Source organism: Garra rufa, chromosome 7 (assembly GCF_049309525.1).
Source record: "Garra rufa chromosome 7, GarRuf1.0, whole genome shotgun sequence".
Lineage (NCBI taxonomy): Eukaryota > Metazoa > Chordata > Actinopteri > Cypriniformes > Cyprinidae > Garra > Garra rufa.
Genome location: NC_133367.1, coordinates 44,172,584 through 44,187,564, shown reverse-complemented (window position 1 = coordinate 44,187,564; position 14,981 = coordinate 44,172,584). Strand labels below are relative to the sequence as shown.

The 14,981-nt window shown below is 40.0% G+C and overlaps 1 protein-coding gene across 1 annotated transcript in view; it reads left to right on the top strand.

The window, feature by feature from the left end:
• LOC141338644 (methylcrotonoyl-CoA carboxylase subunit alpha, mitochondrial-like) overlaps window positions 1–14,905 on the top strand; it is a 27,817-nt gene extending 12,912 nt beyond the window's left edge. The window contains exons 10-19 of the mRNA XM_073844244.1: window positions 394–521; window positions 696–879; window positions 1,050–1,159; window positions 6,081–6,297; window positions 6,427–6,513; window positions 13,878–13,927; window positions 14,057–14,194; window positions 14,279–14,386; window positions 14,467–14,538; window positions 14,624–14,905. Of these exons, the coding sequence (XP_073700345.1) occupies window positions 394–521; window positions 696–879; window positions 1,050–1,159; window positions 6,081–6,297; window positions 6,427–6,513; window positions 13,878–13,927; window positions 14,057–14,194; window positions 14,279–14,386; window positions 14,467–14,538; window positions 14,624–14,746 (1,217 nt within the window). The 3' untranslated portion in view covers window positions 14,747–14,905. The remainder of the gene's footprint in view (window positions 1–393; window positions 522–695; window positions 880–1,049; window positions 1,160–6,080; window positions 6,298–6,426; window positions 6,514–13,877; window positions 13,928–14,056; window positions 14,195–14,278; window positions 14,387–14,466; window positions 14,539–14,623) is intronic.
• The last annotated feature ends 76 nt before the right edge of the window (window positions 14,906–14,981 follow it).

Genomic DNA, 14,981 nt, shown 5'->3' with positions numbered 1-14,981 from the left:
GGAATAATGATGCTAAAAAATTAAGATTTGATCACAGAAATAAATTACACTTTACAATATATTTAAACAGGAAATATCTGTTTTGAATTATAATAATATTTCACAATATTACTGTTTTGACTGTATCTTTTATTAAATAAATGCAGCCTTGATGAGCAGAAGAGACTTCTTAAAAAAATCTGACTCCAAACTTGAATTGCAAATAGTAAAACGGTCCATTTTAATAGATACCATATTGATTTGTTTAATAATTAATTTAAATCGTCTCTAAAATTGCTATTGTAGTAAATATAATTATTTACTACAAACTTAAAAAAATGATCTTTTAATACAGGTTCGGATCTTTAAATAATGACTTATTTCATTTTTGACTGAATGATTTTTTTCCAAAAGGTACTGTGGAGTTCATCATGGACGCTCAGCACAATTTCTACTTCATGGAGATGAACACGCGTCTGCAAGTGGAGCATCCTGTCTCAGAGATGATCACAGGAACAGATCTGGTGGAGTGGCAACTGCGTGTAAGATCGAGCTCATTTGATGCTGACTTTCTGAAACTTCTGAAAATATTCACATATATCCCAAGTAATACAGTGACATTTGGTGATTTGTCCACAAAGGGTCTCAATGACACCTTTCTTTAGGGTTTGGGCCCATCTATTCTGTTTGCAGCTTTAATCTTTTTTGTTCATCAGGTAGCAGCAGGGGAGAGGTTGCCCCTCTCTCAGGAGCACATCATGTTGCAAGGTCATTCTTTTGAAGCCAGGATATACGCTGAAGACCCCAATAACAACTTCCTTCCTGGAGCAGGGCCACTGCTACACCTGTCCACGCCGCAAGGGGATCAGTGCACTCGCATAGAGACTGGGGTTCGAGAAGGTACGTTTCATTTAACCCTATGTACATTTACACAAAAACAGATTTATACCTGAATATTTACAGGTGAATCTCAAAACCCAAACGATAACCTATAGATAGAACCAAGTCTCTTTTTATTTTTTCGTTATGATTGGTTGCTAACTGCTTTATGTCTGTTGATCATATGTAAGGTGATGAAGTGTCTGCTCATTATGACCCCATGATCGCTAAGCTGGTGGTTTGGGGGGAAGATCGCTCAGCCGCTCTGAAAAGACTCAGATACTGCCTTCGACAATACAATGTAAGCACACATTCTTATCCACATCTTCATAAGGTACGGTCACTTTAGCTAAAGTTCATTGGGAAAAGGTCCACTGTCAATGCCATAGACTATTAAAAAAATGGACAATGCGTTTCCACTTCATTCCACTATAGAAAAGTGAAGCCAAAACACCCCAGTATGGCTACTGGCATCTTGGTGCCAATTATGTATTATGAAGTCATTTGGAGACTTGAGTCTGCACAGTAATGATTCATCTGGAGTCAGAGTCTGTGCAGAAGTGATTCATCTGGAGTCAGAGTCTGTGCAGAAGTGATTCGTCTGGAGTCAGAGTCTGTGCAGAAGTGATTCGTCTGGAGTCAGAGTCTGTGCAGTAGTGATTCATCTGGAGTCAGAGTCTGTGCAGAAGTGATTCGTCTGGAGTCAGAGTCTGTGCAGTAGTGATTCATCTGGAGTCAGAGTCTGTGCAGTAGTGATTCATCTGGAGTCAGAGTCTGTGCAGAAGTGATTCATCTGGAGTCAGAGTCTGTGCAGAAGTGATTCGTCTGGAGTCAGAGTCTGTGCACTAGTGATTCATCTGGAGTCAGAGTCTGTGCAGAAGTGATTCATCTGGAGTCAGAGTCTGTGCAGAAGTGATTCGTCTGGAGTCAGAGTCTGTGCAGAAGTGATTCGTCTGGAGTCAGAGTCTGTGCAGTAGTGATTCATCTGGAGTCAGAGTCTGTGCAGTAGTGATTCATCTGGAGTCAGAGTCTGTGCAGAAGTGATTCGTCTGGAGTCAGAGTCTGTGCAGTAGTGATTCATCTGGAGTCAGAGTCTGTGCAGTAGTGATTCTTCTGGAGTCAGAGTCTGTGCAGAAGTGATTCGTCTGGAGTCAGAGTCTGTGCAGTAGTGATTCATCTGGAGTCAGAGTCTGTGCAGAAGTGATTCATCTGGAGTCAGAGTCTGTGCAGTAGTGATTCATCTGGAGTCAGAGTCTGTGCAGAAGTGATTCATCTGGAGTCAGAGTCTGTGCAGTAGTGATTCGTCTGGAGTCAGAGTCTGTGCAGTAGTGATTCATCTGGAGTCAGAGTCTGTGCAGAAGTGATTCGTCTGGAGTCAGAGTCTGTGCAGTAGTGATTCTTCTGGAGTCAGAGTCTGTGCAGTAGTGATTCATCTGGAGTCAGAGTCTGTGCAGAAGTGATTCGTCTGGAGTCAGAGTCTGTGCAGAAGTGATTCGTCTGGAGTCAGAGTCTGTGCAGTAGTGATTCGTCTGGAGTCAGAGTCTGTGCAGTAGTGATTCTTCTGGAGTCAGAGTCTGTGCAGAAGTGATTCGTCTGGAGTCAGAGTCTGTGCAGTAGTGATTCTTCTGGAGTCAGAGTCTGTGCAGAAGTGATTCATCTGGAGTCAGAGTCTGTGCAGTAGTGATTCGTCTGGAGTCAGAGTCTGTGCAGTAGTGATTCATCTGGAGTCAGAGTCTGTGCAGTAGTGATTCTTCTGGAGTCAGAGTCTGTGCAGAAGTGATTCGTCTGGAGTCAGAGTCTGTGCAGTAGTGATTCATCTGGAGTCAGAGTCTGTGCAGTAGTGATTCTTCTGGAGTCAGAGTCTGTGCAGAAGTGATTCGTCTGGAGTCAGAGTCTGTGCAGTAGTGATTCATCTGGAGTCAGAGTCTGTGCAGTAGTGATTCATCTGGAGTCAGAGTCTGTGCAGTAGTGATTCATCTGGAGTCAGAGTCTGTGCAGAAGGGATTCGTCTGGAGTCAGAGTCTGTGCAGAAGTGATTCGTCTGGAGTCAGAGTCTGTGCAGAAGTGATTCGTCTGGAGTCAGAGTCTGTGCAGTAGAGATTCGTCTGGAGTCAGAGTCTGTGCAGTAGTGATTCGTCTGGAGTCAGAGTCTGTGCACTAGTGATTCATCTGGAGTCAGAGTCTGTGCAGAAGTGATTCATCTGGAGTCAGAGTCTGTGCAGAAGTGATTCATCTGGAGTCAGAGTCTGTGCAGAAGTGATTCATCTGGAGTCAGAGTCTGTGCAGAAGTGATTCGTCTGGAGTCAGAGTCTGTGCAGAAGTGATTCGTCTGGAGTCAGAGTCTGTGCAGAAGTGATTCGTCTGGAGTCAGAGTCTGTGCAGAAGTGATTCGTCTGGAGTCAGAGTCTGTGCAGAAGTGATTCATCTGGAGTCAGAGTCTGTGCAGAAGTGATTCGTCTCGAGTCAGAGTCTGTGCAGAAGTGATTCGTCTGGAGTCAGAGTCTGTGCAGTTGTGATTCGTCTGGAGTCAGAGTCTGTGCAGAAGTGATTCGTCTGGAGTCAGAGTCTGTGCAGAAGTGATTCGTCTGGAGTCAGAGTCTGTGGAGAAGTGATTCGTCTGGAGTCATAGTCTGTGCAATAGCGATTCGTCTGGAGCCCAAGTCTGTGCACTAGTGATTCATCTGGAGTCAGAGTCTGTGCAGAAGGGATTCGTCTGGAGTCAGAGTCTGTGCAGAAGTGATTCGTCTGGAGTCAGAGTCTGTGCAGAAGTGAATCGTCTGGAGTCAGAGTCTGTGCAGTAGAGATTCGTCTGGAGTCAGAGTCTGTGCAGTAGAGATTCGTCTGGAGTCAGAGTCTGTGCAGAAGTGATTCGTCTGGAGTCAGAGTCTGTGCAGAAGTGATTCGTCTGGAGTCAGAGTCTGTGCAGTAGAGATTCGTCTGGAGTCAGAGTCTGTGCAGAAGTGATTCATCTGGAGTCAGAGTCTGTGCAGTAGTGATTCATCTGGAGTCAGAGTCTGTGCAGAAGTGATTCATCTGGAGTCAGAGTCTGTGCAGAAGTGATTCGTCTGGAGTCAGAGTCTGTGCAGTAGTGATTCGTCTGGAGTCAGAGTCTGTGCAGAAGTGATTCATCTGGAGTCAGAGTCTGTGCAGTAGTGATTCATCTGGAGTCTGAGTCTGTGCAGAAGTGATTCGTCTGAGTCTGTGCAGAAGTGATTCGTCTGGAGTCAGAGTCTGTGCAGAAGTGATTCATCTGGAGTCAGAGTCTGTGCAGAAGTGATTCATCTGGAGTCAGAGTCTGTGCAGAAGTGATTCGTCTGGAGTCAGAGTCTGTGCAGTAGTGATTCATCTGGAGTCTGCGCAGAAGTGATTAATCTGGAGTCGGAGTCCGCGCAGTTGTCATTCATCTGGAGCCCAAGTCTGCTCAGTAGTGATTCATCTGGAGTCAGAGTCTGTGCAGAAGTGATTCGTCTAGAGTCACAGTCTGTGCAGAAGTGATTCGTCTGGAGTCAGAGTCTGTGCAGAAGTGATTCGTCTGGAGTCAGAGTCTGTGCAGAAGTGATTCGTCTGGAGTCAGAGTCTGTGCAGAAGTGATTCGTCTGGAGTCAGAGTCTGTGCAGAAGTGATTCGTCTGGAGTCAGAGTCTGTGCAGAAGTGATTCGTCTGGAGTCAGAGTCTGTGCAGAAGTGATTCGTTTAGAGTCAGAGTCTGTGCAGTAGTGATTCATCTGGAGCCCAAGTCTGTGCAGAAGTGATTCGTCTGGAGTCTGCGCAGAAGTGATTCGTTTAGAGTCAGAGTCTGTGCATTAGTGATTCATCTGGAGCCCAAGTCTGCTCAGTAGTGATTCGTCTGGAGGCAGAGTCTGTGCAGAAGGGATTCGTCTGGAGTCAGAGTCTGTGCAGTAGTGATTTGTCTGGAGTCAGGAGTCTGTGCAGTAGTGATTTGTCTGGAGTCAGGAGTCTGTGCAGAAGGGATTTGTCTGGAGCCGAAATCTGTGCAGTAGTGATTCGTCTGGAGTCAGAGTCTGTGCAGTAGTGATTTGTCTGGAGTCAGGAGTCTGTGCAGTAGTGATTTGTCTGGAGTCAGGAGTCTGTGCAGAAGGGATTTGTCTGGAGTCAGAGTCTGCACAGTAGTGATTCGTCTGGAGTCAGAGTCTGTTCAGAAGTGATTCGTCTGGAGTCAGAGTCTGTGCAGTTGTGATTAGTCTGGAGCCGAAATCTGTGCAGTAGTGATTCGTCTGGAGTCAGAGTCTGTTCAGAAGTGATTCGTCTGGAGTCAGAGTCTGTGCAGTAGTGATTCGTCTGGAGTCAGAGTCTGTGCAGTAGTGATTCGTCTGGAGCCGAAATCTGTGCAGTAGTGATTCGTCTGGAGTCAGAGTCTGCACAGTAGTGATTCGTCTGGAGTCAGAGTCTGTGCAGTAGTGATTCGTCTGGAGTCAGAGTCTGTGCAGAAGTGATTCGTCTCCAGTCAGAGTCTGTGCAGTAGTGATTCGTCTGGAGTCAGAGTCTGTGCTCTAGTGATTCGTCTGGAGTCAGAGTCTGTGCAGTAGTGATTCGTCTGGAGTCAGAGTCTGTGCAGTAGTGATTCGTCTGGAGTCAGAGTCTGTGCAGAAGTGATTCGTCTGGAGTCAGAGTCTGTGCAGTAGTGATTCGTCTGGAGTCAGATTCTGCGCAGAAGTGATTCGTCTGGAGTCAGAGTCTGTGCAGTAGTGATTCGTCTGGAGTCAGAGTCTGTGCAGTAGTGATTCGTCTGGAGTCAGAGTCTGTGCAGAAGTGATTTATCTGGATCCCAAATCTGCATCTGCATAGTTGTAATTTGTTTGGCGCTTGAGTCTGCGGAATAGTGATTTGTCTGGAGTCCAAGTCTGCATCTGTGCAGGGAGCAATCAAAACTTTTTGGATTAATTTTTAAGGACATCTGCCGCACACTTGGTCAATACAGCAATGATGCAGAACTCACTTTTAAATCAAACAGCTTCCTGTTGGTCAGTGCGGTGAATTTGCGTGACCAACTTGAACGTGAGCAGTTTACACGAATCTTTTTAACATAACAGATTACTATTGAAATGACTGGATTTTGCAATAAATGTGATCGCACATATGACTTTATGAACCATTAAGTTAAAAACGACAGTACTGCACAATTTACGCCACTTAAACAACTGAATCAGAATTCAACTTATTTAACTATTCATAATATTAACATTATGTATGTGTATTTCCCAGATCGTGGGTCTCAACACCAACATCGACTTCTTACTGAGTCTTTCGGGGCATCCGGAGTTCGAGGCAGGAAACGTTCACACCAGTTTCATCCCGCAACACTATGATCAGCTGTTCCCAGCAGCTCAGAGGCCATCCGGAGAGGTGCTCTGTCAGGCCGCCCTGGGTCTGCTGCTCCGAGAAAAACAGCATACGGAGAAATACAGAAACCAAACCAGTGGTGAGGATGCAACTATTGCTTGTGGTTTTTAAGGTCATGATCATTAAATCTGCTGGGTTTCGTCTGTATATTGGTGTTGATTGGCACGTGAAGCTTGTTTGAGATGTTAACCTAAGCTTCCTGTTGCAGACATGTTCTCTCCGTTTGCCTCCAGTAACGGGAGACGATTCAATGTCCTGCAATGCAGGAACCTGACACTGCAACTCGGAGATGACAGTGAGTCTTCATGCTCTGATAAACACACACACAGTCTGAAACAATGACTGATACACTCCTGTCAACACACTTTGACTCTGAATGATGGCTTTTGGAGAAAAGCTACACCTGACAAACATTTTCAAAATCAAATCTGTGCTGGATTCAGTTTTAAAAGTCTTATCTTCTACAGTTTTTAATTCTATTATTAAGTTGGCTTGAGAAAGCCAACTTACTGAAGTGCTATTTAAATGTATTCTTATTTGTCTTCTGAGACTAAAATTTCCAGCTCTAAATCATCTAGCTTTAACTCTACAAACTCCAAACTCAGGCCAGATCTTCAGTCTGATCTGACTCCAGTTGCTGGATCTTTTCTAACTGATCGGACTTACGGTTTTCCACAAAATGACGATTGAAACTGTGAAAAATCCCATAGACTTACATTGATGGAATGTTCAACTGATCAACACTATTCAAACTCCAACTGACAAAATTCAAATTCAACTGTCAGAATCCCTTCAGACTTAATCAAACTGACCTTCTATCAACTAGATTTATAATACAATAAAACTCATTTAAACTCATCTATCTAGAAACTGGCTAATCATGTTAGAAACATGCAGACAACATGCTAATCATGCTAAAAGCAGACTAGCAACATGCTAGTAACTTAATCATAGAAACATGCTAGCGACTTGCTAATCATGCTAGAAACGTTAAAAACATGTTAGCAGCATGCTAATAACTTTGTCAATCATCCTAGAAACATGCTAGCACCAAGCAAACAGTTTGTTAATCATGCTAGAACATGCTATCATCTTGCTAATCATGTTAACAACGTGCTAGTAACTTTTCTGTTAATCATGCTAGAAGCAGACTAACATGCTAGTAACTTGTTAATCATGCCAGCAACATGCTATCGACTTGTTAATCATGTTAGAAACTTGCTATCAACTTGCTAATCATGTTAACAACATGCTAGTAACATGTAAATCATGCTAGAAACATGCTACCAGCTTGTTAATCATGAAATAAACATGCTGGCGATTTGCTAATCATTCTAGTAACATGCTAATAATGTTAGAAGCAGACTAACATGCTAGTAACATGTTAATCATGCTAGGTCATGTTAACAACGTGCTAACTTTTCTATGTTAATCATGCTAGAAAGTCTAACATGCTAGTAACTTGCTAATCATGTTAGAAACATGCTACCAGCTTGTTAATCATGAAATAAACATGCTAGCGATTTGCTAATCATTGTAGTAACATGCTAATAATGCTAGAAGCAGACTAACATGCTAGTAACATGTTGGTAACTTGTTAATCATGTTAAAAATATGATGGCAACATGCTATCGACTTGCTAATCATGCTAAAAATATGCTACCAACCTGCTAATCCTAATATAAACATAATAGCGACTTGCTAATCATGTTAGAAACATGCTAGCACCATGTTAGAAACATGCTAGCAACTTGTTAATCATACTAGAAACACATTATTACCATGTTAATCATGATAAAAACATGCTAACAACTTGCTAATTATGTTAACATCATGCTAAAAGCAGACTAATAACATGCTACCAACTTGCTAATCATGTTAAAAACATGCTACCAACCTGCTAATCATGATATAAACATGATAGCGACTTGCTAATCATGTTAGAAACATGCTAGCAACTTGTTAATCATACTAGAAACACATTATTAACATGTTAATCACGATTAAAAAAACATGTTAACAACTGGTTAATCATGCTAGCTACATGCTAATCAAGCTAGCAACATGTTAGTAACTTGCTAATCGTTAAAGTCACGCTAGTAACTTGCTTTTCATGTTACTAACATGCTAACAACATGCTGTCTGTCTATCTCTGGAAGATAGTATTGCGTTCAAAACATTCAAACTCAAGACTTTCTCAAGCAAACTCAAAGTTTGTTTCGACAAACTTTTTTAATCTAGTTATTTACATTTTCATATCCGCATGAGTAATTATTGCACGCTTATTATTTCGATTTCTTTTTTGATTCTACAAAATTGCTTTTACCTAATCAAGATTTATTCAGTGCTTTAGGAGTCAAATGCCACATTTTATTAAGTTTAGGGGTCAAGCTCTTGCAGATGAATCATGATTAATATCTGCAGTCAGTAGTAATATCTTTGATCAGATTCATGACTAATAGTTGCAGAGGGCCAATTTAGATGAATATTATTGTGAATGCATGAATGATCAGTGGGTTATTAATGGACGGCTCGGATGATTCTTCTACATGTCAGAAGTCTCAGATCATTCTCTTCAAATAGAAACGTCTGCATTATAAATGAGCACCCAAGAGATGATTTATTGATCATAATTGAGGATTTCAGCCTTATGTAGAATCTGCTCAGCAATCACAGCAAGAAATGTCTGCAAATTAGTCAGTTATATTTAATTTAATGAAAGCAAAGCTCATGTATAACACCATTATGATGTGTTTCTAACAATGTTATTTAATTAGATAAAGTTTATCAAGACAAACTTTAAGTTCCCTTTAGAAAGCCGGACCAGAAGGTTTGAATGCTTTAAAAAGTTTAATACGTTTAAAAAGTTAAAAAGTTTGACTGTTTTCAGTCTGAAATAGTTTGAAGTCATTTTAAAAGCTTAATGTTGATAGATAGATAGATAGATAGATAGATAGATAGATAGATAGAAAGTTTCTAGCATGATTAACAAGTTGCTAGTACATTTCTAGCATGTTTCTAGCAACATTAGCGAGTTGCGAACCTGTTTCTAAAACTATTAGCATGTTGCTAGCATGTTTATAGCATGATTAACAAGTTGATATCATGTCTAACATAGTTAGCATGTTGCTAGCATAATTGTAGTGTGATTGACAGCATGTTTCTAGCAGTATTAGCAAGTTGCTAACATGTTTCTAAAAATATTAGCATGTTGTTAGCATGTTTAGAGCATGATTAGCAAGTTTATAGCATGTTGCTAGCATGATTTTAGTGTGGTTACTAAGTTGATAGCATGTTTATAGCATGATTAGCAAGTTGATAGCATGTCTAACATAATTAGCATGTTGTTAGCCTAGCATGATTGTAATGTGATTACCAAGTTTCTAGCATGTTACTAGCATGATTAGTAAGTTGTTAGCATGATTTCAACATGATAAGCATGTTTCTACCATGCTTGTAGCATGATTAGCAAGTTGCTAGCCTGTTTTGACATGTTTAGCATGTTTGTACCGTGATTTGTATGTTACTAGCATGTTGTAGCATGATTCTAACCTGATTACCAAGTTGCTAACATGCTTCTAGCAAGATTAGTAAGCTTCCAGCATGACTAGCAAGTTAGTTTGAATGAGTTTGAATGGATTAGAAATAGTTGATAGAAGGGCAGTTTGATTGAGTCTGAAGGGATTCTGACAGTTTAAATTTGAATTTTGTCAGTTGGAGTTTGAATAGTGTTGATCAGTTGAACATTCCCTCAATGTAAGTCTATGGTTGCGTCCGAAATCGCATACTACTTAAGTAGGTACTACATTTAAATTCAAACGTACTACTCGACCGTTAAAACAGTACGTTCTATATAGTATGAATGTGGGTAGTATGAATGGAATTCGGACATACTACATCCGCCATATTGATGTTGTCACGTATTCATGCGTCGTCACAACACCGCGAAAATTTAAAGAGACCGCTCCACTGCACGAACACCGGCACCGGCAATGTACGGCGTTTTAACGTTGATTGGACAGACAGCTCAGAGAAGCCGTCAGTCAAATAATTAATAGTCAATAGTCAAATCAGTGGCGTTGCGAGGGGGGCTTAAGCCCCTGATGCTTTGCCTAAAGCCCCTGATCTTTTTAAAGATGGACCATTCACTTCACTAATAAAATATGTTTTATACATTTTAAGTATTAGAAATCCAACTGTCCATGATGAAAAGCAGTCTTTAGTAGGTAGCTTACCGCTTACCATACGTTTTCATTCGCATAAACACAGCTTTGAAGCCATCGTTTGATGTTTTTCGATTCAATCACCCATGCAATCTTGTATTGCTGTTTCTGTGTTTCAAACATCCAAATAATCACAAAAGTACTGGAATAAAAGTTTATAGTGTGGATATAAACACTGTAGTCTACAGTAGCGAACAAAATAGAATAAATCACCTTTTTGAACAGATTCCAAGTGACGCTTCAAATTAAGATTGTATCAATTACAACACAATGCCAGCAGGTGGCGACTGACTGATAAAAAGGAAATTCGTTCACAAAACGTTGATTCATTCAAGAATTTATCCACATGTAATGTAAACAAATAAATTACTTTAATTTTAAATAAAACATCAAAGATCTGGTCAGTGAGGTTTAGCATCCAGAACATATACATTTATTTTTTGCTAAGTATTCGACAAATACATCAAAAATCAAAATTATAGATTTTTCTTTTATGCCAAAAAGCATTAGGAAATTTAGTAAAGATCATGTTCCATGAAGATTTTTTTGTAAAATTCTATAATATATCAAAATGTAATTTTTGATTAGTAATATGCATTAAGAACTTAATTTGGACAACTTTAAAGGTGATTTTCTCAGTATTTTGATTTTTTTGCACCCTCAGATTCCAGATTTTCAAATAGTTGTATCTCAAAAAAATATTGTCCTATCCTAACAAGCCATACATTAATAGAAAGCTTATTCATATGTTGTATACACCTCAGTTTTGTAAAATTTAACCTTATGACTGGTTTTGTGGTCCAGGGTCACATATTTGATTGTGTCAAAGTCGAACTACTGCAAGTATACTTCAGGTCCACTTTAAAAATCTTGCAATAACAAAATACTCCAAATGAAGCTAAATAATAATTTTATATCAGTAAGTGATACGTCAATATATATATATTATTTAAGCTAAGCCCCTTATCTCTCCCAACCCTAGCAACACCCCTGAGTCAAATATCAAATAACGTAAGTATAATTACTTATTTAGTTAGCAAATTTTACCTCAGAATAAAAAAAACACCTCTGTGAACACCACGACAGAGGCTGACTTGAAGCAACAATAAAGTAATTTATTTTTATGAATGAATACACAGGACAAAAAAACAAGAATCAATGAATAAATTTTAATGAATATATACACACTTTATTTATATATATGTGTGTGTATTTATATAAATGGATAAATACAATATATACAGTTAAAATTACTATATTATACATAGATACATTTAAATAAATAATATATACATATTCTAAAAAAACATCTAAAGATGGTGAGCTGTGTGTGTATATAAATAAAAGGATAAATACAATAAATACATAGAAAAAAAAGAATATATTATGCATAGATACACAAATAAATAATATACATATTCTTTAAAAAAACTATATACATATTTACAGATGGTGGGCTGTGTGTGTGTGTGTGTATGTATGTATGTATGTATGTATGTGTATATATATATATATATATACAGTCCACGGTGCATGACATTGTGCACAGAATCAGCAGGGCAATCATCTGTATTTTGAAGAGGGTGATCACTTTCCCAACCCCGGATGATCTGGGGGAAGTGGGGGCAGGTTTTGCCCAACTGGCTGGGTTTCCAGCTTTCTGCATGGTAGCTGGTGCAATAGACGGCTGCCACATCCGGATCAAAGCACCTGCAAGTGACGCCCCATGCTATTTTAATAGGAAGCATCACCGACCACAAGGGGAAGTTCATTGATGTCTTTGTTGAGTATCCTGGGTCGTTGCATGATGGTGCTTAAGAACAGCCCTGTTTACACTGGCCGCTTATATCCACCTGCAGGAAAATGCATCCTCGGAGATGGTGGGTATCCCTGTTTGAGCGCGCCTATCTGCCTCATCACCCCGTACAGAGAGCCTGTACAGAATCCGCACCAGACAATTGTGTGCCGGCTCTTCATGAGCATGATTACCTGTAAGACAATTTAAGAGGTTAAGACTTTGCAAATCAGTTCTTGTTCTCAGATTGACATTGTTTAAGCTTGTCTTTAGCTAGTTAATATGTAAATAGTTAGGTGTGTGTGGGTGGGCACAGCCCACAGGGTGTTGTGATGCTTAAAAAAATGCAGTAGTAGTTAGAGAGAGGTGGAAGTGAGTGCATAGCTTCTGTGTGCATCCCTCTTGCTTACTGCCACTGGCAATGTGATGAAAAAGCAGTTTTATGAAAGTAACTTTATGAAAAGTTAAAGGGAAAACTACTAATCAGTGCTTAGGATGCAAAATTATGATACATTTACATTTAATCATAGCTTAATGCAGTATATATACACAAGGATTTTTAAATTATATAGTAAATAAAATAAAAAAGATAGAAAATCAATAAGAAATCCACGATAAATCAATAAATCCACAGAAATCAAGCATTAAAAGTAATGCAGTAAAACCTTTGCTTGAAGTGTTAGTGTGTAAGTTACTACATTCAGTTTCAACAGCACCTGCATTTAAGGACATTTTACGTAATTTGTTTACTTACTCAAAACCTTTAATGGCAGCATTTCTCCTTCCAATGAAGAGGGTTTCACTCGCCACTCTCCACTGAATAAGGAGCCGAGTGTGTTCATCAGTCCCTGTAATGTCAAAACAGTAATCATTAGCAATGATCAATCTAACTTGCATTGACAAGCTGAAGCATAACGTTACTTATTACTAGCTTGATATGCAACCAACAAAATATAAACTAAAAATGAACACTAGTAAAAAGGAAACAAATCGTTTTAATTTCGTTTAATTTTCTAATCTCATTAAACTGCTTAACAACTAATGTCTACGTAAAAAAGCTGTTAACAAGCTGATGTACAAAACAACTTCTTACAGCCGATTCACGAACTCACCTCATCGATTTACAATGTTTAAACTTTCAATAAGTCATCCGTTTATTTAGATTGTGTTAAACAAGTGTAATTTAATCACAATAAACAACGTTTTATCCTGAAGTACTTACACTTGAAAAGAGCCGCGTCTCCACTTTCCGCCATTTTTCGAATGTGACGCCTCCTCTCGCGGAGCCTCATGGGATAGGAAAGTGTCCATGGTGTGCGTACTACAGAATTCGGCCGGAAGCAGTAGGTCATCCGGGTACTTCTCGCCTACTGAATTTCGAATACTATGAATTCGGACATACTACTCGCCTCGCATACTGTTTTTCGCGTACTATATAGTAGGGTAGTATGCGATTTCGGACGCAGCGTATGGGATTTTTCCCAGTTTTAATCGCCATTTTTAGGAAAACCGTAAGTCGGATCAGTTAGAAAAGATAGAGCAACTGGTGTCAGATCAGACTGAAGGTCTGGCCTGAGTTTGTAGAGTTGAGAGACTTTCTCAAGCTAACTTACTAAATCATAAATATTATATCTTTTGCAGAAGTGGCATTATCCATTACATACAATCTAGATGGGACATACAGTATGGAGGTAAATTTTATGTTTTGGACTGTCAAATTAAAATCACATCGGGTTGTTTGACAGATTTCACAGTCTTAAATTAAGTGCATGTACTAAACATGATTTTCCACACATCTTGGGCTCATTTGTGGTTGTTAGACCGGAGGTCAGGTGTTTCACGTATCAGGGCAGCTGCAGATGGAGGGGGACGTGACCTACCTGAGCTGCTCCGTCAATGGAGTGCTGTCCCGACCCAAACTAGTCATTCTGGACAACACCGTACACATCTTCTCTATGGTGGGTTTCTTTCGCCCTTTCGCACGTTAACATCAATTCAAGACTATTCATGAGCTTTTGCGTTTTGTTTTGGTTCCTATTTAGGAGGGAAGTGCTCAGGTGGACGTACCTGTGCCCAAGTTCCTGGCTGGTGTTAGTGGCTCCAGTGCACAGGGTGGTGCTGTTGCACCCATGACAGGCACTATCGAAAAGGTACTTAAGACCCCAGTCAAAAATCACATCATCTACATGGAACCCAAAGTGTAACATCTTGAACTTGCCCTTGTTTGTAGGTTCTAGTCAAGGCTGGAGACACAGTCCAGAAAGGAGATCCTCTAATGGTTATGATTGCCATGAAAATGGAGGTGAGGCTCTGCCATTGTCTTGTTCGGGACACTTTATAGTCTATGTCTATATTGCACCTGACCAGGTCTTTGTCTTTCTGGGCAGCATACCATCCGTGCACCCAAAGCAGGAGTCATCAAGAAGGTGTTCTTCAAGGAAGGCTCACAAGCTAACCGTCACGCAGCTTTGGTGGAGATGGAAGAAGAGGAAGGAGCTGGAGAAGAGTGAACCTATGGATGACTTGAAGCTCAATAAACAATCTTGAAGAAGCACTACAAATTAGTTTGAGATTTAACAAGTCAACTAGAAGCATTCGTAAGAAGATCTAGTCACCTTTGTAACTTTGTTTGTGAGGAATTCAGTCTCCAATAATTTGGTTTTTCTGTGGTTCTGGTCTGGTTCTTTTATACCATGATGATCATGGATGAAGATCAATGGCTGAATGACTTGCCATCTTTCTACA